Source organism: Melospiza georgiana, chromosome 6 (genome assembly GCF_028018845.1).
Source record: "Melospiza georgiana isolate bMelGeo1 chromosome 6, bMelGeo1.pri, whole genome shotgun sequence".
NCBI lineage: Eukaryota > Metazoa > Chordata > Aves > Passeriformes > Passerellidae > Melospiza > Melospiza georgiana.
Window position 1 is genome coordinate 1107204 of NC_080435.1, and position 22886 is coordinate 1130089.

At 37.3% G+C, this 22886-nt stretch overlaps 1 protein-coding gene across 1 annotated transcript in view; it reads left to right on the forward strand.

The window, feature by feature from the left end:
- PALS1 (protein associated with LIN7 1, MAGUK p55 family member) overlaps positions 1-22087 on the forward strand; it is a 55046-nt gene extending 32959 nt beyond the window's left edge. Inside the window, exons 3-14 of the mRNA XM_058025734.1 lie at positions 525-733; positions 6377-6454; positions 7149-7295; positions 7929-8090; positions 11182-11259; positions 12073-12256; positions 13300-13371; positions 13824-13895; positions 14600-14767; positions 15462-15664; positions 16947-17057; positions 19004-22087. Coding sequence (XP_057881717.1) covers positions 525-733; positions 6377-6454; positions 7149-7295; positions 7929-8090; positions 11182-11259; positions 12073-12256; positions 13300-13371; positions 13824-13895; positions 14600-14767; positions 15462-15664; positions 16947-17057; positions 19004-19180 — 1661 coding nt within the window. The 3' untranslated portion in view covers positions 19181-22087. The remainder of the gene's footprint in view (positions 1-524; positions 734-6376; positions 6455-7148; positions 7296-7928; positions 8091-11181; positions 11260-12072; positions 12257-13299; positions 13372-13823; positions 13896-14599; positions 14768-15461; positions 15665-16946; positions 17058-19003) is intronic.
- Positions 22088-22886: the final 799 nt, after the last annotated feature.

Consider the following 22886-nt stretch of genomic DNA (forward strand, 5'->3'; position numbering starts at 1 on the left):
GTGTAAGTAAAAGATGTGGACTTTCTTTTGCTGTAAATAATTTCAAAAATCATAGATGTTCACAGATGGTATTTTTTCATACTTTTTATTTTAATGTGCCAAGACTGAGCATAATTTTATGTTTACAAATTGATTGTAGTTTACTTATCTTACATGCATTGTATAAGTAAGCAATATATAGTTGAGATACATAGATTTCTACCATGTATTATAGGTACACACAGAAAGGTGAACCAAGGTATCAGTGAATATTCAGTGCATCAAGATGAGCTTAGCAATAAAGTCTTACTGCTCTTACTGACTTGGAGTCTTTTCTTTTCTTCTTCTTTCTTTACTCTTTTAATTCAGTTACATTATGCTTCAAAAAAGTTGGAATAACAGATAACTAATAAACTTGCATATATCACTGGTGGTTTAAAAACCGAACAGTAAAAATGTTTTTTTATAACTCTTAATATAAATATTACTTAGTTATCATTCTTGTTAACTCATATCTTATTTGTATTTTGTTATTTCTTACCTAGAAGTGGAAGAACTGTTAAATTCTCTTAAGCATATCCAGCACGTTTTGGTAGACCCTCAGAGTCAAGAGGATATCTCGCTCATTTTACAGCTTGTTCAAAACAGCGATTTTCAGAATGCGTTTAAGATCCACAACGCCATTACAGTCCACATGAACAAAGCCAGCCCTCCATATCCTCTCAGCTCCAATGCACAAGAACTAGCACAAGAGGTATGTACAGTATGCATCCCTGGGACATGCATGAAACCTGTAATCAGAGCTACTGTTGAAATACATGCTTGTCAAGCTTGTCTGACTGACTGAATGTTGAATATGAAAGAGGTTATAATAGTCACTGATTGGAAATCTGGAAAAACCAGATACAGCAAACAGTAAGCAGAAAAATATTTAGGGGGTAGGAACTCTCTCTTTAGCATGGATAGATATGTAATAGAGAAGGTACTATGTTTAAACATAGGAAAAGGGAGTGGTTGTGATAATCTTAACTCCCTTTCCGTTGGTATTCTTTATTTCAAGCATTCAGGAACTGAGTTATAGCTCTCTCTTATTGTGACTCTCCTCTAAGTTGAGCCATGGTTCTTAGATTGGGAGTCATCTCTGAAAATACAAGCATACTTGGAAACAAGCTTTCTCCTTTAAAGTGAGCAACAGGTCCATTAATACTTAATTTCAGTACTTTAATTACTGCTGTGATTAAACTTCTTTTGGTCTGACAAATGACAGCTCTTTTATAAGATCTGATGCATTTTTTAGAAATTGTTAAAATATACTACAGTGTCACTCAGTAACTTTTGTCACAATTTTCTATGGTCTGGTGCAAGTATATATAGTAGTGAAGGGTGTCCTACATCTTAAACCCATATAAATTTGTTGGCTTTGGCCTAGGTAGCTTGAATACCAACATCAGTGCAAGCCTAGCAGTGTAGTGTTCAGCAAAGCCAGATCCAGGGGCTGGATAAAGGCTCCAGCATTTACACCCAGCAAACCAGACTGACTCAGATGCATGGTTTGGAGTATTTCAGTATGGCAGCAGGTGGTGGGTGTTGGTGGGATTTTTGGGTTGGTTAGTTTGTTTGATTTAGGATCTGATTTTCTTTCTTCCTGAAGCATTTTTTTCAACAGCTTTTTCCACTCTCCTTTCTTTTACTAGACTTTAATCTTGTAAGCCCAGCAGCATTGTAGCAAGCTTGAAGTTCTTTTGCAGAAGAAATTACTGACTCTTGATGATGAGGAGGAACATCATTTAAATACAATCTAAAGGTGCAGGTGCTGATTACATTTCAGCTTAGGATTTTCTTGTTTAGGTTTGTCAGTAAGACTGTGCCAAAAGCAGGTAGAAGCACTTTAGAATATCCTGTGAATCTGTGAAAACTTCTATATCCTGTGAATCTGTGAAAACTTCTAATCAACCCACTGTAATCATATGTTTGCAGTACATGTGAGCTTCCCTCTGGCTTGCTTATTCATCAGTCTGTAGCCTACTTCAAACTCCTCACTGGGCTTGTTCACTGTGTCTGTGAGTCTGAAGGAGCCTTTTCAGTTACCTTCTGTTTGGAAGCTGCTCCCCCAAACATCCACTTTACATAAGCCTAGTTTAGGATTTCATTCAGATGCAGGCCAGAATTTTTGAACCTCCTTTTATCATACAAGGCGTTACAGATGTAACCCTTAAGAAAGCTGGTTCTTTCTCTTTGTGAATATTTGCTACTTAATAGAAGTTTTCAATAAGAAAATATGCCTAGGAAAACTCTAGGTCTGTTTCCAAATTCTTGCGTTTCTCCCCATTTCTCACTACCCCTTACCTTCCCAACATATTCTTTTCTTTCTTCAGGTGATTTGGTAAATCTTAAAATCAGAAGGTTGTGCAAAGCCAGTTTTGTGTCTCTTACCAGTCATGAATAAGGTTAAGCAAAAGGAAAATATTTCATTTATCCAAAATCTTTAAACCAACAGCATTTGATCATTATCCACCAGACTATTGCATACAAGACACATCACTGTGTTCTTTTTGACTCTTCATCTCCCATCCCTGTCTTGCCAGCCTTGAAATTCCTGAAAACTCAATATATTGCAAATGTCTGTTCCCATTTTCAGCTGTAATCTAGTTTCTCAGTGACTCAGCTGCTTGTATATTTAAGTGACTTGTATTTTGCAATATATTTAATAACATCCTGAAATGATAGAGCCAGAAATTCAGGACAAATATTTCTGTGTCTGACAGAAGTGTCTCGAGAGGATACCTTGAAGCCTCTGTTCACATCACTTTGTACTTCCTTGTCTTGCCTACGTAGAAGATCTTATGCTTGGTTTTCAGATCTTTTATTCATTTTTGAAAAGTTTCAGTATTAGTTATGTAGCAGTATGGAAGGAAATTATTTCTGCTTTAGAAAAACTGGTGGTGTTTTTGTTTTGGTTTTTTGGGTTTGTTGTTGGGGTATTTTTTAATCCTGACAATGTGTTTATATTGCATGTCTGTTTTTTCTTGTACTCTCATTTTTGGCTGTCTTTTGCTTTTTTTTTTACCTCTAAGCATAGGCATAAGAAACTCCCCCAGAAAGCAGCTCATTTACTTACTTCAGGGTGTTTTTGAAAAGACGCTTGCAAAAGCCTGCTTTTAAGATACTGATAACATCTTGATGATAAAAGCCAGAAGACATTACAAGAAAGAAAAATAGCAGATACACGCATAACATTAATTTTAAATAGCAGGTAGTGCTAGTGTGCATATTTTAGTGCACAGGTCATGAGCAACAGTGTACAGCTCTGAAACTGTTTGGAGTGTGTGCCCCAGCTTAAAGCTACAGACATGTTTTGTTTGTGGCTTTATACTGTTCAAGAGAACATCTCTTAATGGGAAGTGGCATTTTACAACACAATTGCACAATGTAGCATGAAAGAGTCTTCCTTTAAAAATAAGTAATAATTAATATTATTTAGGGTTTTTTAATTTTCTAGTCCTCTTTAGAAAATTCTTAAAAGTGGTAGTATACATGTATGGTTCATTTTCCCACCAGTTCTGATGACCAGCCACTAACAACTCAAGTTTTTTCTCATCTTTTTAAGAAACTTCAGTTGAATTAAAAGGGCGGAATGAAGCACTTGATCTTAAGGAATTTATTTGAGAAAGCTTATCTCCATGTAGTGGGGTGTACTCCAAGTCTCAAATAAAAATAGCCAGTAAACATCAAGTGTAATTAAATTGATTTTAAATCCATTTAAACTTGACCAAGATGGGGGCATGGATTATGGGAGCATGGTCTGAATCTTGACCTTGTGAGAATATTTGATACAGCATTCAAGACAGCTTATAACTTGGCCTGTAACAGCACATACCAAGTACCTTAAAGATGTTCCTGCTATTTAATATACTTAAGAGGCTCAATTTATATAGACTATGTTCCTAAATATTTTGGATGTGTTACTGTTTTCTTCTGCAAAATCAGACAAATGAACAAGATCCCTACTGTTGAGGGGATGCACTGGAAGCTCATAACGTCTGGTGTAAGTGCCCTAGAATGTGTGTGTGTTCCATCTGACAGTCCTGCTCACCTGCCAGTAAACAACAACAGAATTTTGCAGCTGCAGTTAATTTCTGAATGCTTCATATCAGTCCAGCACATGCCTCCATCATACATGCCTACAAATTGTGGTGTCTGTAATGAAACCAAATGGCTAATTCAGGGCTTGGGGGGGAGGTTCTTGATCTAAAGGTAACATGATTAACAATAAAAACTAGTCTGAAGAGTTAAGAAAATACAGGTATTGCCACATACTCAGTGTGAATCATCTGTGCTGTGTGTCGTGTGTCACTCCTGGAATGACAGACTTCTTCAAATTTCTTAGTCTGAAAAAGCTCTGGGATTTATTACCATGAGTTACAAAGGACTCTGGCAAGCAGCACTATTGCTGTAATAAGTGGTCTATAGGGCAGCCTGAAGCTTTCCTAGAGCTTCATTAAATAAACAAATGAGAGTTTTACATTTTTCTTAAAGGGGGTGGGGGATATATTAAAATTTTTAATAATCAAATTATTCAAAGCAGAAATTCAACTTGAATAAAGGATGTTTACTGCACACAGAGTAACTGGTTGAACCAGATTACTTTCTTTTCCACTGTCAAATTCCCAGCCTCTGACCTAGCATTCAGAAGATTGTGTTCCTTGCAAGACTTCCAAGTTGCTTTCTGAGTAGGTTTTCCTATTAAAAGATCATAAAGATTTTATAAATAAAGCTTTAAGGCTTCTTGTGGCTTCTTCAAACCTCTTGAAAGTTAGAGACCTTAAATAAACCTTTATGAGAAAGTCTTTTGTATAGAAGAATCTTTTCTTTCAAAACAGAGGAAAACTTGTCAATGAGATATGTCTTTTGCTGTGTTCTGTTTGCTGTGTGACATCCTAGAATTCAGTTTAAGCCAGGTGTAATAGCTTCCCTTCTAATTTAGACATATGACTGAAGTATGGACTTTGTGAAGCTGAACTCTTTCTGTTCTCTATGATTTTAAAGAAACCACTTAAAAAAACTAGGTAAATCTGGCTTCTTCTCTGACTGTTTTAAGGTATATTACATTTGCTCACCATGAGGCATGCCCTAGAGATGTCAGAAGAAAGGCTTTTGGAGATTGTACCAAGTTTACTGCAAAGCACAGGAGCATGTTCACTGTGACACTTGTCTTGGCAATCTGAGGATCTTGCTCCATGGGCACAGTTCATTTAGTAGCTTCTCCTAGAATTTAAGTGTTGTGACTTGAAAGTTTTCTGTGCTGTTTTCTGGTAGTATCCAAGACAGCTGTTAGCTTTTCTGTAGATAATTGCTCCTAATACAGATGCTTTTCTGACCTTTAGATACTGTTAGATCATACAAAAAGCAGAATTATTTTTTCATTGAAACTTTCTTGTTTCTCTGATGTCACATTACCTCATCAGTAAGAGTCAAAAGCTCTTGAACAAAATGTTTTCTCTTTTTCTGAAAGCTGCTGCTCTGATTTGTATAATCTGCTCTTGATGTCTTTGGATTCATTTGTGCTGTTGCACTTGTGTGCCTTTGGTCACACAAATAATGGCTTTGGAAAGCATCTTCAGCCTCACTTCTGTGTAAGAGCACTTCCCTGCTCTTGGCTCTCTGTATGAGCATACCATTGGCAAGAGATGATGGCAGGGCTCATTTAGTAACTGTATGAGAAGGAAAACTTATTTTGGCAGCTGAAACTGTGTGAGCAAAAACTATCCTTGTGTTAGTGTGGATCATTTTGGAAGGAGCCAGAGAAATCAGGGAGGGACCTTTTGAAGTTTTAATTTGTGCACTTCCTGAGACGAGCTCCAGGATGCATTGCAAAACCTGTCTCAGAGTCTTTGGCCTTGCTGCTGGTGGAAATAGTTTGCATAATAAGAATATGATAATCTACTTTTAAGGAAGAGGAAGGCTAGTCACATTAATAAGAAATTACTCCAATTTAAAAGCCCAGCATAGTCTCATAAAACACTTCATTGTGACTGATTTCACTGCCATGAAATCACTAACTTTCATTGTCTAGAGGGTTTTTTTTGTCTGCATCTTTGTGATACCTGAGCTCATTGCCAGTCTCTGATATTGACAAATCTGTGTGAGGTACTGCATACCAAGTTAGATTTGGTAGATTGTTACTGAGGCAAGATGTGCTGGGTTAGTCCTGTGATCTCATTGCATGTTTTCCTAATGTGTACCAGATTAATTAATCAGCAGTAGTGTAACAACTACATGGATATTCTTTGCTTTCAGTAAAATGAGTAATTGCAAGTAGGGGGTTGTGCTTGAGTCGGAGAGGGAGGATTGATAAATCACTGGCTAGATTTAGTTTTACTGCTTGATTTCTTTTTAGGTACAGAGTGTTTTGAAACCCAGCCACCATAAGGATGGACAGGAGCTTAATGCTTTGCTGAATGCCCCTCACATGCAGGTAAAACAAAATGAAACTTCGAATCTAATGGGTCTATTTCTTGATGCTGTTTTCAGTGTAACTTATTTTTTGCCTTGGGCTGACTGGGCAAGTATGAATTTTATTCCTCAACCCTAATTTTTCTAGGATAAGGAATTTGCAATTTCCAGAAACTAATGGAACTTTTAAATGAAGTGTAGTACATGATTGTATTCAGCCCTTGCTACAGTCTGTATGTATTACAGGGTGATTTACACATAAACAATGTAGCAGTAGGTCAGTGGGAACAGGGCAGCACATGAGCTGCTTTGTTTATTTGTTTTTACCTTTGGCAGTTGTTTCATGCTTACCTTAGGGTGCGTAATGGAAATTTTGTCCTGAGGTGGTGATGTAAAAGTAGTTTTCTCTGCAAAACTCACTCTGAGTCTGCAGACACGTACATACTAAAAAACCAGACATTGATTTACTACAGATAAGATAGAAGTACAGTCACAGTTGTGTTCAAAATTGCTTTTATGTTATTTTCTATTCTGAAAGCTTTGAAAAAAAAGTAGGTTCTATGTAGCTGTGATAAATTATTTTTTGATTGTTTGAGTCAGTTTTCAAGGTTCTAAAACCTGCAAAGACTGTTGAAATTGCAGAATTTCTTCTACTGTTTTGTATGCATATCAAGTGTGATATTTTCTGTAACTGAGCTGATTTTGTTTAACACTAGGCACTTCTACTGGCTCATGATAAGGTTGCAGAACAAGAAATGCAACCAGAGCCTATGACAGATGAAAAGATTTATGAGAATGTTGGCATGTATGGAGGGGAGACGGTTAAGATAGTTCGCATTGAGAAAGCTCGGGATATTCCCTTGGTAAGTACTGGTGCTTACTCAGTTGTATGCAGAGGAAGCAATCCTTTTTGTCCTTTCCAGATTGCTATGAAATGTTAGGAATTCCAATGCCAAGGTAGTGTTTAACTTGTAAACACTCTCCCTCCCTCCGAAATGAGAAACAGTCATAGACAGTAGACCTGTGTTTAACTTGAATTGGGCAGTAGCCATACTACCATGTAAAATCTGTACAACTTCTCTCAGCTTGGGTTTGGACAGATCTTGGCAAGAGTCACTATCCCAAGCTTGCTGCAAGGGAGCTTAAACCTTGTGCAAGCCAGGTGTAGGTTTTTTTGGTTGGCTAGTTTCTGCTTTTGGGGTTTGTTTAGCAGTTATAATCTGCTATTTACATCTTTCAAATAAGAGTTTCCTTAGAGCTATCTTTATAAAAAAATAATTAATCCTACGGTGTAGGGCAATTAAATTCTTCAGTCTTTAGTGTAGGTTGAAGGAGTTAAGCAGTGGTTTTTTTGAACTGGAGCATTGTGTGTATGCATCCAAGCTGTTACTTGAATTCTCTTTCAGCATAGTTTTTCCACGTGCTTGGAATACATACAATAGATGGCTTTGAGTTTCACATATATAATAAATTCAGAATGTGTTGCTGCTACACAGGGTGCTACTGTTCGAAATGAAATGGATTCTGTTATCATCAGTCGTATAGTCAAAGGAGGTGCTGCTGAGAAGAGTGGGCTGTTGCATGAAGGGGATGAAGTTCTGGAGATCAATGGCATTGAGATCCGTGGAAAAGATGTTAATGAAGTTTTTGACTTGCTGGTGAGTTGGAACACTTCTTATTTCCTTTGCAATAAATACTCATTTCATGAGTCTTAAGCCTATTGACTCTGCTTGTCATTTTACTCATATTTAGCTTCAGAAGTATTTTCATTCTGGTAGCTGGTGTCCATATGTGGAGGTACATTTCAAGCTTTCTTTCTGACACATAGGATGATACTGACAAGTATAATTGCTGTTACCTGGAAAAATGAAGCTAACAAATGTGGAAGCGTCAAGATGTTGTCTTCACACTTACTTTTAATGCTTTCTAAGAAAACTTTGTTTAGCTCTGAAAAGCCATCATTTTTCATCTTTGTCTCTGATTCAGTCCACAAGTAATAAATGTGTGGCTGGTTTGTGGGTAATTTTCTTTATAGCAGTTTACATGGTGCTGGGTTTAGACTGAAACAGTGTTGATAATGCACAGTTGATAATGCACAGTGTTTTAGCTGTTGCTGAGCAGTGCGTGCACAGTGTCAAGGCCTTCTCTGCTTCTCATTGTCTGCTGGCTGGGGTGAGCAAGAGGTTGGGAGGGGACATGGCTGGCACAGCTGACCCAAATTGACCACAGTGATGTGAGTGGCCATGTAATGTCAGGCTGAGCAGTAAAATCTGGGTGGTGATTGCTTTTGCATCGCTTGTTGAGTTGGAGTTTTTCCACTTCACTTATTAGACTGTTTTTACCTTGACCCACACCCACGAGATTTTTTTTCTTGCATTTGGTCTTCCAATTCTCTCCCTCAACCTGCTGGGAGAGTGGAGTATGTTAGGAGCTGGCTGGTGCTTAAGTTGCTGGCCAGACTTAACCCACCACAAATTATATCGCATGGAACCTTTTTGTGGCTAGACTTACTACTCTTTCATGCCTGGTAAAAGCCTTTTGTCTAGCAGTTTACTTGCATAGACATTTTCTTGTCTATTACACCATTCATGACAAAATTATACTTTAGTTTAAAAGCAGCTAGGCAAGAAATCCACCAGGAATTAGTAAGTTAGAGGTACTCACTTTCAAAAAGGCACTGTGAGAAAAATGTCAAAAGCTGGCAATTACCACCAGTATTTTCTGTTGCCCAATTTCATTCCTTTCACGCTTTTCCCTGGTACCTGCTTTGGATCAGTGTCCAAGACACCCAGAACCCAACTCTGAATCTTTGGTCCAATTGCAGCAGGCAAGACCATATTGTCCAAGTGGAAACAGATAAAAATGATTTTTTGTAAGTGGTTAATTTTTGACTTTGACACAAAACATTGGAAATATCAACTAGGACTTATTTAATAGGGAGTTTGCGGGGGGGAAAAAAGAGGAGAAACATATTTAGTAAATCTTCAAATTACTTAGTAGGTTTATGCTCTAGAGACAAAGCAGAATCAGGACAAAGAGGTTCAGCAGTAGGTTGTGTATTGTAGGAATAGGAGACAGCAATGTCCATAGATGAAGTTGTCTTATGGTACAGTTAGACACTGGTTTTTAATGGACAATTTCCATCTTCAGTTGGGCTTTTTTCTAAAATTTGATTTTAAAATTTTTCATCTATTTCATCCAGTGAGATCAAGTGGAAGGAAGTAGAAGCAGAAATGTGTGAGGTTTGGGGGTTTTTGTTTTACTGTTTTTAAATCAATTAGAAAGATGCTTACAATTCTTTGAGAAGCCTTGAATGTCCTTTTTTTTGCATCAGATCTGAGATTTTTCATGTTTTGTGATTGTCTCCATTGCCATCTGTATTTTTTTAAAGCCATATTTAGCCAAGTCCTGTGCTTCTGAAAGGAGTGTTTTGGAGGTGATTAACAGCAGTTCAAGTCTGGCAGTTTTGTTCTCTGCAGAGAGCTTATTCTGCTCCTGAGTAGCTCCAGCAGCCTAGGGTTAAAAGAGAAAAGGTGTAAAGCTGAATTACATTAGCATAAGAGAAAATCAATTTGCTGAAAATGAAAAATAAAATAAACGCAACTTTGTGGATTTTTAGAGTATATTTTTAATGCAACGAATTTTAAATAATACTTTTTATCCTTTATATGTCATCATTTTTGTTTTGTAATCTGGAAATGAAGTTCTAAAATACTTTAGACCCCCCCAAAACATTTCAAGCACAGGAGAAAGAAATTACTTCCCTCCTTAGTTTTGCCTCACTACTTCCTACTCAAGTGATAATAAGCTACACCTGACTTTTAGACTAGACTTTTCACGTGATCACTGTGAGATTATATACATTCCTTGTGGACTGAAAATAATGGATTTTCCTTTCTTGCAGGCAATGGAGCTTGTTCAAGTTACATTTACTGTATTTAAGCCTTAGTTCTGAATTTTCTGAGATACATGCATTTTCTTGTTTTATACAGGATAAATTGTTGTGTTAAGGTTCATAGAATGGTGTATATGACGTGAAACATCTGTAGACTGTGTCATAGGTTGTCACTTGCATTTTATCAAGATATATTTTATGTGTGCAAACACATTCTGCAAGTGGAAGTATGTAAACAAAGAAGATAAAGTCAAGACATTTATTATGTTCTACTTTCTTATCAAGGATGACTACAGTGTTGGTATTGAGCACTTCACATATGCAAGATTTGAGTATCTTAGCAAAATATTTAAACAGTGTTTTGAATTCTTTAGTAATATTAACAGCATAAAGTCATTGGACAAATGTTTAGATTTGAAAGCACTGTTCCATTTGAACAGTCCTAGAAAAATTAAAATTTTTAATATATTTTTACATTCCAGTAGACCCACTTGTTGGTATTTTTGAACAGAACAAGAACAATTGTTCTGTTTGAACAGAACAATTATCCATTTCTCCTATGTCCCTGCTTGACAGAACAGCAGCTGCTCCATTTCAAATAGAAATAGTTTATTTTCAAGAAAGCTAGGCTTTTAAAATCTGAATATCAACACTTAGTTTCCTAGTCTTACTGAATCACTGCATCTTTGTCTGTACTATATATTTTAAACCAGGGAAGTGGTAGATGATGGAGTGTTAGGTACAACTTCGAATGGGAATTTTTAAAGCATTTTCTAAAACGTATTATTTATTGAAATTCTTAACCTTAAGCCATATTTTGATGCTGTATATGAAGAGCCTATTTTTCCTCTCAGGCTGACATGCATGGGACTCTGACCTTCGTATTGATTCCCAGTCAGCAGAGCAAGCCACCCCCTGCGAAGGAGACAGTTGTAAGTAGCTCTACAGGTGTTCTTGTACTTGCTGAAGAGTACCTTGTTTTACCAGTAGTGTGTTAAAAGTTCTTCTGCAGGTCCTTTACATTGTGGAACAAACCTAAACTTAACAATTTAAATTGATTTTACTTGTGATCAGACTAACACCTGAATTAAGCGTTGAAAATTATTAATGATATCAAACTGAAACTCTTAGTACGATTTTAACTCAGTTTCTGAAAGAAGTTGTAAAAGTAGAACTTCCTGTGTTCTGAGGTTCTTATTTTGAATTTCTGTATTTTGTGTGTGTCTGTATATATATAATGTATGTATGTATGTATTAAAAAAACTTGGGCTGTTGAAACTTGAGAATATGCATTGGGAGGAAAAGGTAGAATGTTTCAAGAAAAAATGCCCAGACATTAATGGTTGGTGACAAAATACTTTACAAGTGAAACTTCACTTTAAGTCCAGCAAATGAGTTTCAGTCTGTGTATTTATTAGGTACTTTAGGCAATCACAATACCTCTCATGATTTTTGAATGCAGAGACCTTAAATCAGTAGCTGGGGGGATTGTCTCCTAGAGTGCTGAGGAAATTGCATGTTAAATTCAACCCTTTCTGTCCAGCCTAGCACGACTGTGCCTTTTCCATTGCTAACCTAATGATTCCATTCCAGTACCTCCTGTATGCCCCAGATAAAATTTCCATTTTGTAGAAGCTTGGAGTTTTTATATATCATAGCTCTAATGCAATCACAGGAAGAGAAGGTTTCATTCTTCAGAAGTCACTGGGGTCTTTTCCCTTTTTTTAACCTTTGATCTCCTGCAGATACACGTGAAAGCTCATTTTGACTACGATCCCTCTGATGACCCTTACGTGCCCTGCCGAGAGTTAGGCCTGTCTTTTCAAAAAGGAGACATACTCCATGTGATCAGTCAAGAGGATCCAAACTGGTGGCAGGCTTACAGAGATGGAGATGAAGATAATCAGCCACTGGCAGGCCTTATCCCTGGTAAATAAAGCTCTAGAAAAAGTGCGACGGTCAGTCAAGTTAGTTATTATAGCCACACAGGAGCAATACTCAGGTTTTCAAAGACTTGTGTACTCTTTAATATCTGTTGTCTTAAATATATCTGTGTCTTTGAACCATTTGCAACAGAGCCTACTGTTGGGCATCACCATGTCTAGAGTTAAATGCAGAGTAAAACTTCTGCTTTCACTGCCCCTTTCAGGAGCTCTCTGCTCTTCCTTTACTCCTCCACCGTGGGGACTCAGCAGATTCAGAGTTCCCTCTGCTGGCTGCAGCAGAGATGTGGGACTGCAGCCCACCTGCTCTCTAGAGATGGGTGCAGCTCTGAGGTTTCCTACATTTCCAAACAAACCACTTGATACAATTCCTATTTGTGGTCACTTTTCAGATGTTTTCACTTAACAAAGGGCTTCAGTTACTTGTGGCAGAATTCCTTTCTCAGTGTTGAGATAGGAATAACAGGATAACAGGATTTTCAGACTGAAGTCTGTTCATAATTTTTGCATAGTAATATATGTTGCAGCCTAGTTCATTAAAGACCTGCTGCTTTGTTAACATGGTGAACAAAAGACTTTTCAAATTCCATAGAATATCACACTGTAACTTTATGAAGCTTGAATAAATTGAGTGAAACATTGATTTAAATACAGGCTAATCTATTTTAAACTGAAGTTGAAAATATTTAATATAAATAGAACACATTTGACATACAAAAATAATTAGAAAATTACATCATCTTAGTAGGGAAATGTAGTCTTTCCTGTACTTTCACTTTTCCAAGCAAAACTGTCTAGTATACAACAAATACTCTGCAAGTCTTTTTTGATGAATATATTTCTGAAGTAATAAATCAGTTTTGCAGCAATTTTGATTTGTCTTTTAAATTTTCTTTTGTATGTTAATTTCTACTAGAACCTTCAGAGATGTGAAAGATTAGAAAAGAATTAAATTAGTAAGTCATTATGAAAAAGCATGGAAATGGTTTCTAAATGTTAATGACTCTTGTGCTTTTTTAATGCATCAAGGAAAAAGTTTTCAGCAACAAAGAGAAGCAATGAAGCAAACCATAGAAGAAGACAAGGAGCCTGAAAAATCAGGTGGGAGAAAAAAAATATCTTTTGTAGCAGTGTTAATTAGTGTTACACAGAATCTTGTCATGGTGGAGTTGTAGAAAAATCTCCTGGTGTGGTTTTTGTTTATTTGTAATACAAATGGGATGATTCTTTGAAATTCTTCATGTAAATAAAAGTCTGAATGTAACACTTTGTTGTATAAATCACGTGGGTTTTTCACAACTATGTGTGCTGTAATTAGTATGATGTAGAGAATTTGGAAAGCCCCTTTTTTCATAAAGAACTTCATCTGCTGTGACTTGGTTGAAGTCCTTGACATTTGCTTAATACACTAAAGCATTGTAACCAATAAAAGGATATTATGCCTTCTGAAAACTGCTGAATAAATTCTCCACTTTAAAGATCCAAAACATGGGCAGAATAGGAAGATTTCTGTTGTATGGGTGTTTGATTGTCATAATTTCTATTTTGCTTAGGAAAACTCTGGTGCGCGAAGAAGAACAAAAAGAAACGGAAAAAGGTTTTATACAATGCAAATAAAAATGATGGTAAGGAACAACTTTTGTACAATGTGTGTAATTACAAACAACCATAAAAGATTGTGAAGAGAATGCTGAAATTCAGGATATGATGTTAGAAATGCTAGCAGTAAGTTCTGTGTAAGAGCAATGCTATGTTGTGTTGTAGCATTTAGTGAAAGATGTAAAAGACGTGAAAGGATTTGTAGTGTCTTTATTAAAGATCAGATAATAAGAGAAAAAAACAGATAACTTTTTAGGCATAGAAGCACTCATTATTTTACAATGATGAACCAGTTTATTACAGCTTTGTAATATGATCTCACTCTGCATAATTAAACTTCATAAATGGAAACTTGACAGATTTTATAGGCTATGTTCTTACAAAAATACTTTGGAATTGGGATGATAGTTGCTGCCTTTGGCTATAAAGTGTTACTCTTGTACTAGAAACTTTTTTTTTCTGCAAAAAAAAGTTGTTTCTTGGGTTTGTGCTACTAGTTACATGAAGAGTAATGAAGAGTAATAAGTGGAATTTTTTTTTTTTTCCCCCAAGAAAGGGAAAAAATTCTCATCATACTTGGGCACATGATAGTCTTTGGGTTTCTGTTGCTTTGGTGAGTCAGATGCTGGGCAGAGACTCAGCAACTGTCTGAAATCTGATACTGCATGACAGGCAATACATGAAACTGGCAGTAGAGTACTTTGTGACCGTTTTATCGTTCTCTCTCAAGATTATGACAACGAGGAAATTTTGACCTACGAGGAAATGTCACTGTACCATCAGCCAGCAAACAGGAAACGTCCCATTGTGCTGATCGGCCCCCAGAGCTGCGGGCAGAACGAGCTGCGGCAGAGGCTGATGAGCAGCGAGGCGGAGCGCTTCGCCACCGCCGTGCCCCGTGAGTGTCCCGAGCCTGGGCTGCAGACAAATCCTGCTCTGTTGGGAACAGTCACTGGGAGCTTGGGGCTTCGGGCAGGGTATATTATGCTCTTGAAAAAAGGGAAGCTAATGCAAATCCAGCATTATAACACAGTGTTCCAGAGGCATTATAAGACATGCATTTATATCGGTTTGAATATAATTGGAGTGAGTCACAGAAGTTCAAAAAGAAGCCAGTATAAATGGACAAAAAACTTTTAATCAAATGTTCTGCGTAAATTTAGGTTTAGGTGGCTTTAGTGCCCTCCCAAACCACTTGTATTTCAGTGAATATTATATTTTTAATGTCTAATGTACCCTAGATTATGTTTACAAACCATTCAGCAATACCTATTTGTTGAAAAACACCTAATAGCTGTTTTCACATTCAGAACACAACTGCACAATTAAAACTATTTTTTTTTTTGCAGCTTACTATTTTTTTCCTCTAGTTAATGTAAAAGAAACCTCTAAATTAAGTTTGACATCTTAATTTGACCAGGGACATTTATCGTGAAAAATAAAATACACGGATTTCATGGATATTTCCTGTGTTGGGCTGGGGAGGGCATGGGGGTTGTGTTTGCATGATTAGCAATATGCCTGCTAAGGAAAAAACTCCTTCTTTTTTTCAGTTCTATACATGTATCACTGTCTCAATTCCTTTTTTGCAGATACTACTCGGAGTAGGCGAGAGACTGAGGCAGCTGGCAGGGATTATCATTTCATCTCCCGCCAGGCGTTTGAGAGTGACATAGCTGCAGGGAAGTTCATCGAGTATGGGGAGTTTGAGAAGAACCTGTACGGAACGAGCATCGACTCCGTGCGGCAGGTCATCAACTCGGGCAAGATTTGCCTTTTGAATCTTCATACCCAGGTATGGCACAGCTCTTGCCTGTCGTGTTTTCATTGTAGAAGCTGCTGTGAGTTATCTGTCTCTCTGGTTTATAAAATGAGCGTGTTTTCAAGATCCATATTTGTGTTTATGCCAGGATGCTCAGTTCCTCTATTCGGTTCCTTGTTTGCAAATATGCACATCTTTATCTGTGCTGCAGTTGACAGGGGTCTTAGTTTTCACCAGCTTTAAGTATCTGGAAACCATCTAAAATTAAAAATGAATTAAAATAAAATTTGTGTCTCTCCATCTTCCAATTACTCTGTGATCTCTGGGGTTTTTGAAGATAGAGAGGACATTGTTTGTGATTATACTTGGAAATTGCATTTCAGGAATGTTTGTGCAGTTTCCAAATACAGTTCAGAAATGAAGTACATCACATCAACAGTCTTGAAAAAAACATTTAGCTGTGACCTTTTGGTTATGAAGAGAAAAACTATGCTTGTATACCTCTATTTGGAAATTTAGTCAAACATGGTAAGAGGCTGAGCCCTGGAATGCAGCCTGTTTTCTGATACATATGATATGTATGAGGCTTGCTGCTGTTGTAGATGCTGCAAAAAAAGCCCTAAAACTCAGCCATATCACTAAGATGGGGTGATAGTATTGAAGCTATGGTTAGTCATCAGTTAGTCATCACCAGCTGGGACCATGTGATACTTTACTAGCATAGCTCATGGGCATTGCAAAGCATGTCATGAGATGAAAATTCATAACTCTAAAAATTTACCTGATTCTGTGGCTATAAAAATTTATCTCGAGACAAGTTGTTTATCCCAAGACAAACCTGACAAAACAAAATGCTACACATACAGTAATAGTGCATCTGATGTCTTCTATTTTAATCTTCATAACACAAAAGGTTAAACTGTAGTTTTTCAAGTAATCTGTAATACTTAAAGACTCTTCTCCCTGTTCAAAGCTGATACCTTTTCTTAGAACTGTACAACAGCTAGTTCAATGTAGCTAACCTTTTTATTGTTTTTACATACCAAAAGATCTGTTCCTTCTGTTCAGTTATGAAGAATATTCTTGAAAAAAAGTAAATATTTCAGTTCCATGAAGCTGAAAAATGTTGGAATATAAATAAATTGTAGGAAATGGTGTCTGAACTCTGAATGCTGTTACAGTTAATTCTATTGCTGTTAATATATTGTACAGTTGTGTTTGAAGAGTGTATTGTATGTTATAGCATGTGAATAGTGCATCAATAAATGCCCTTTTCCTGGGTGAAACTGTTAAATATGTAAACCTGTTTTTGCAGTCACTGAAAACACTACGTAACTCTGACTTGAAGCCATATATTATATTTGTTGCACCACCTTCTCAAGAAAGACTTCGTGCTTTATTGGCCAAAGAAGGGAAAAATCCTAAGGTAAAGCGTCTTACACTTCTTGTGAAACCATGCTGGGTTTGGTGAATAAATAAATGCACATAAATCTCCTTCCTTGGGATGGGGTCACGGTGCTGGCAGTTAGCACTGCAGTGAACCAGTGTAGTTGTGCTCCAGGCAGACAATGCTGAGGGAAGGGTTCATTCAGAATGCTCTTGCTTAAAGGGAATGCACTGCTAATTCAGTAATCCTGGGGCACAGTGTCTGCATTGGGGTCCCTGCATTTGGGTACAAAAACATGACCTTTTATTTCAAAACTGTGGAAAACTCAGTTTTGTCCTCTAAACCTGGGAGTAATTCTAATGGAGCAAAGGATTAGTGGTTTTCATTTCAGAATGTACCTGCCTTTGGAAAAGCATTTACTTGAAAATCCAAAACTCTTCAGCTAAAATTGTTTTTAACCTTGATCTTGTGGGATCACTCTTCGTTTTTAACCAGTCATGTCCAAGATCTGAGCTTATGAGATTATTTAGTTTCTCAGAAGTTAGTTCTGCAGAATGGACTTGAAACCCAAAGAATAAACCAGGACATCTGAAAGCTTAGAAAAAGTTCCTTATCAGGCTATGATATACCAAGTGCTTATTGCTCAGGCAGTGGAATAGGTTCATCATCACCTTTTTAACTGAAATCTGCCCTGTAGTCATTGGCAGGTGCCCTTTGCCACCACAGTATCTTCAAAGTACTAATTGATAATGCATTTCATACTAAGGGAAAACAATCTTCCCAAGATAACTCACAGTTATTCCTGACACAGCTGTTGCTCAGGAATTATAACTCACTGTGTTCTGTAGCTGTGTTGTTTTGCTCTCCTTGTTTGATGCAAGGGTGATTTATTACTTGTGTGCAAGATTTTAAAGTCCATTAAAGTCCAAGTGTTGAAACAGAAGAAATTTCCTTTTTTTCCTTTCCTCCCCCTGTGTCAAATATAATCATAGTCTTTAAATGGGTGTTTCTTCCTTCATGTTTATGCCATGAAGAAAACTTTATTTTATCTAAATATTGCATCTTATGTTCTGGATTTTTGTTGCAATATTCAAGGAATCCATTTGCAATAAAAAGGGGTGCATTTCTTGCTGTTACACTGTGCCTATTTTCTTTCTGACTAATTGTATTGGGGTTGTATTTATTTCAATTGGGTCAAATCCCTTTCCTGATAAAGAAAAAGGTATTTCTTGCATGTATGCTCCAATGTTGCTCTGATTTTATCAAGAGTGTGTAATGACTAAGAAAAAAATCCTGAAGGCCTGAAAGTTCCTTTTGAAATATCCTCCCTAGCATATTATCTCAAAAATTAAACCTGAATATTTCTTCACACAATGCAAAAATACGTTGAGAAAATAAACACACTTTTAGAATCTAAGTGTAAGAAAAATTCTGAAATCAAAACATTTCTACTTCTGCCTTTGTATCATTTATCTACACTGCAATATTCTTGCTTTTAATATATGCCCTTCTAGCTCCCAAGTGGTGCTTTCCATATTTCTGCAGTGTTATTCACCTGATGCTATGGTGATTTGGTCAGCCTAAACGTGTGGCTCTCCCTGGTGTGTACTGCACAGTGTCTCCAGTGTCAGTGTCTCCTTTGGCTGTTAGGTGTTGGTGGTGCCAGCAGAATGCTGCCTTGTTCTGCACGGTCCAGTCTCCCTCAGTGAGATCAGTGTTGTGCAATGAGCAGTGCTAATCTTGCTCATTTTCTTCAGCCTGGCCAGTTATTTACTCTTTGCCACTCATAGCAAATCAGTCGAGATTGCCTTGAATGCCTTTAGCTTTCAAATATGGATCACGATTGAGTGTTCCTGTAAACTTTTCAAAAGCCAATAGCAACACCAGGAGTGTTTGTGTGAAGAAATGGAGTTGTTCCCATTCCCTGCTGTTACTGTGGGGAGGAGGCTTACACACCTACACTAACTCTCTGTTTCTGATTGCAGCCAGAAGAGCTGAGAGAAATCATAGAGAAGACAAGGGAGATGGAACAGAACAATGGCCACTACTTTGATACAGCAATTGTGAATTCTGATCTTGATAAGGCGTATCAAGAGTTACTTCGGTTAATAAATAAGCTCGACACAGAACCCCAGTGGGTGCCCTCCACCTGGCTACGATGAGAGCAGTTCCAAGGGACAAAGGGACTTCAGTCTAGTTACCTTTCCAAGCAGATCATGTGTAGGTCTGCCCAGTTCTAGTACAAATGCATGTGAGCTCTAGACCTCAGCGGCAGCATCCTTTGCCAGTGAAATTGCGTGTGACTGAAAAATACGCTGACCAGCTTGTGAGCCAGTTTAACTGATCTAAAGATTGTCCAGGTTTTCTTTCTCTGTGGTCTAGAAATGGAGACCATAGCAGTACTAAATCTAAAGCTTTAGATAGATTTTTTTTCTAGCAACTACTTTTATAAATCCACTTTTTTAACTTAGGATCACCCTTAGGACAAAGATTTTAAGTGTGTTTGTGTGTATATGTATATATATAGTCCATGCTGTCACATAGTTATAAATATGAATGTTATTTAACACTTAACTTAATGAGTTTGTGGGACATGATGCTAGTTCAAGAGCATAATTCTACAGATCATTGGGCAGAGGAATAATCTACACATGAAAAATATCAATGAGAAACCTCTCCTGTTCAAAAAATACACAGAATGAAGATTCTGCTCTGGTCTGGAGCTGCCCTGTGAGGCTTGAGTTAATATTTTAATTCTCAAACATTCCACTTTCTAATAGCACTGTATTGAAAAATGTGTATAATGTAAATATTTCGATCCTTGTGTCTTTTTAGTCAGACTTTTAAAATCAGATTTGACTGCACAGTAATTTTAGGTCCAATCAAAGATGACTATTATATTGAACTTCTAGATGTGATATTTTTATGGTATTTTCTTTAAAACATACCGACTGATTGGAGCCGCTGTTATTCACAGACTTGTAGAGACAGAAAGGCAGAGGTTATATTTTTGTGAAAATATATAGTTATAAGACATGCTGCTTGAAAGTCAACTAAAATTCTCATGTTTTATAACAGAATACTGACTAATACAGACTGATGTGCTGAACATTGGAAGACAGTGGGGTTTTTTAATCTCTGCAAATGGTTCATGTTGTGGCTGTTGGACTAATGGACAACTAACTGGAATTAAAATAGCTGAATGTAGCTACTGTGTTATGAGTATTGTAATTCGCTAGCCAACTTATTGCCCTGCATTTGCTCAGTACTGCAGTGAAAGTATGTGTAAAACACTGGGAACTGACTGCGAAGTCACAAGAAAGGGGAATATTTTTAATGGTTAAAACAAAAAACTTGAAATAAGGGAACAAAAGGTAAGGTCTGTATCCTGATGCATTCTGCAAAGCAGGTGGGAACATCTCTAAATCCTCAGAGGATTCTGGCTGTGAAGGTTTAACTGCTGTGGCTGTTAAAGCATCTGCAGTGGGGCTGTTGTTACTGACACTAAATGAATAGTAGTATCTTGGCTGGTTTGGGTAGCACAAAGAACCTTAACTGTGAATATCTCTTTTAGCCATAGAGTTTGTTTGTTCCTACAGGTAAAACACTGGAGTTATGTCAATGTGTCGGTCACTCCTGTCTAATGTTGAAGGATAAAAAAGCAGTTACTGTTTTCCATTCTGTCTTGCATATATTCTTTCTTAAAATGTTAGTAGAACAAATTCACACCCATAGTTAAAGAGCTGAAAGTATAGACCAGATATAAAGAAATTTTCAGATAACTGTCCTAGGTACTGAACTAATAATCAGTACATTTTTATGTTGAAATTTTGAAGTATAGAGTGCATTCCTGTCTTGCTAGAAAGCGAAATTATTTGCTGGTTTAATTAATATATAGGGATGAAAAGCAATTAAGCAATTAGTGGGGATAAGTAATGATGCTTCAGAAAGAAAATGGGGTGAAACTTGAGTATCTTAGTTCAAGTCAGCATTAGAAATAATACTGTGCTATTGTTGGCCTAAGGGCTGGATATTCAAAATTGTGGCTTTTTGCCTCACATTGCAGGCATGTTCTCAGTTTCATCCATAGCTTATGACAACAACATTGTTCACGTGTATTGGAAAAATTGTATTGATTCTACCCTTTTTATAGAAAGATTATTGTAAATGCATTAGGCTTTTGGGTATTGAATGTTTCTGGACAAGGTGGAAAGCAGTAAAACATGTTGAGTAAGGTTAACCTAGCTCAGCTGTGTAGGTGCTGCTAAAATTCTGCCAGTCACAATCAGCTCAAAGTGGCTGCTGAACCCCCTTAGGTATTCAGTGTTTATAGGCAGCATCAGTCTCATCAAATCATGCCATTAATGATATTTCATTCATGTTTGTCTCCCCAGTTTTTCAGAAATGGTGTACAGAATCTGTTTTTATACAAATGAGCTTTTGAATGTAGACTTAAAGCATATTGCTTGAAGTTGAGCTCTACTCTCCTAATTCCTGAGGCACACAGAACTCACTGACATCCACAGAGGTGCTATGAAGCTTTTAACCAGTGTTAGCTTTGTCTCCCTCCTGCTGAAAGGAAGAGCTTGAGCAGCACTGAAATATGTACCTGGCTGTCCATCTGCTGCCAGCTTGGACCTGAACTACCTTGTGTAAGAAATCATTGTCTTGTTTAATGAAGAATGTGTGCTAGTTCCCTCGAGAATAACAGAAAATACATAAGACATCACTGGTAGAACTCTTCAGCCTTATCCCAGGCTTTGTTGTGAGTTGTATCAGACTGAAATGAGGGTATTTGCATTATTACCAATCCTGATTTAATGAAAAATAAATGTTAAATGAATTGCATAAAGAATTTTTGAATGTAATTAAATGTGACTTTTAAAAATATTAGACGGGGGGTTCCATGCCTTAAATAATTAAGGTAACTTTACTGAGACCTGTGGTTAGCCCCACATTTTACTTTTTTACATATATCTGCACTCTCTATTTTGAGACATCACGAACTGCACACTAATGTAAAAATGTAAAATATTTCTAGATTTAAAATAAATCACTGTACAATTTTACTTCCTGTAGTGGATCTTGAGAGTCTTTTTTCTGCCACTTTGCTGAATATGTGAAACATGCTGTGACCCATCAGTGCCCTGCAGGATGTTCTGTGTACCTTCTGACACCATCCATCCTGTGGGAGAGGCAATGGGTCTGCAGAGCTCCAGTGTCTCTCTTTGAAGCTGGATCTGTATCTTACAACAGACTATGGACCTACCATTCAGCTGTGCTGTCTACAGATACACAAGAGAAAAGAAATGGCCTTATTATTCATACAATTCTAAAATGATTTTTTAAAGGTGTTCATTTATTCCTTGCAGTTACCCTGTATTTGCAGTTGTGTCATGTTTAAAACAAGATGCTTACCTTGAATAGACTAGACTTGTAGTACTGGAAACTATGACCCAGCATTAGTTCTGGGGCATGTGTTCAGTTTGCTGATTGCAAACCAGTGCCTTCAAGGGAAAGAACACAACCAATGTGTTCAAGGAATGACTGGACATGGCTGTGGACTGACAAGGTGGTGATTGGTCAAAGGTTGGACTCGGTGATCTTCGAGGTCTTTTACAGCCTAAGTGATTCTGTGCTTCTGTCTTTAGGAAAACTGCTCTTCCAGTCGAGCAGGGTTTAGTGACAGCCTGCTGGTCAGCCACTCTCCTGGACTCCACTCATCAACCTTGAACTTAAGAATTGCAGAAAGGATGGACTGCTGTGCATTCAACCCTGCTTTGCCTGCCAGCCTGCTGAAGCAATGAAGATTTGCAGCAACATGTAGCTAGATGATTTTTTCTATGTGCTTTTGGCAGGAGGGATCCA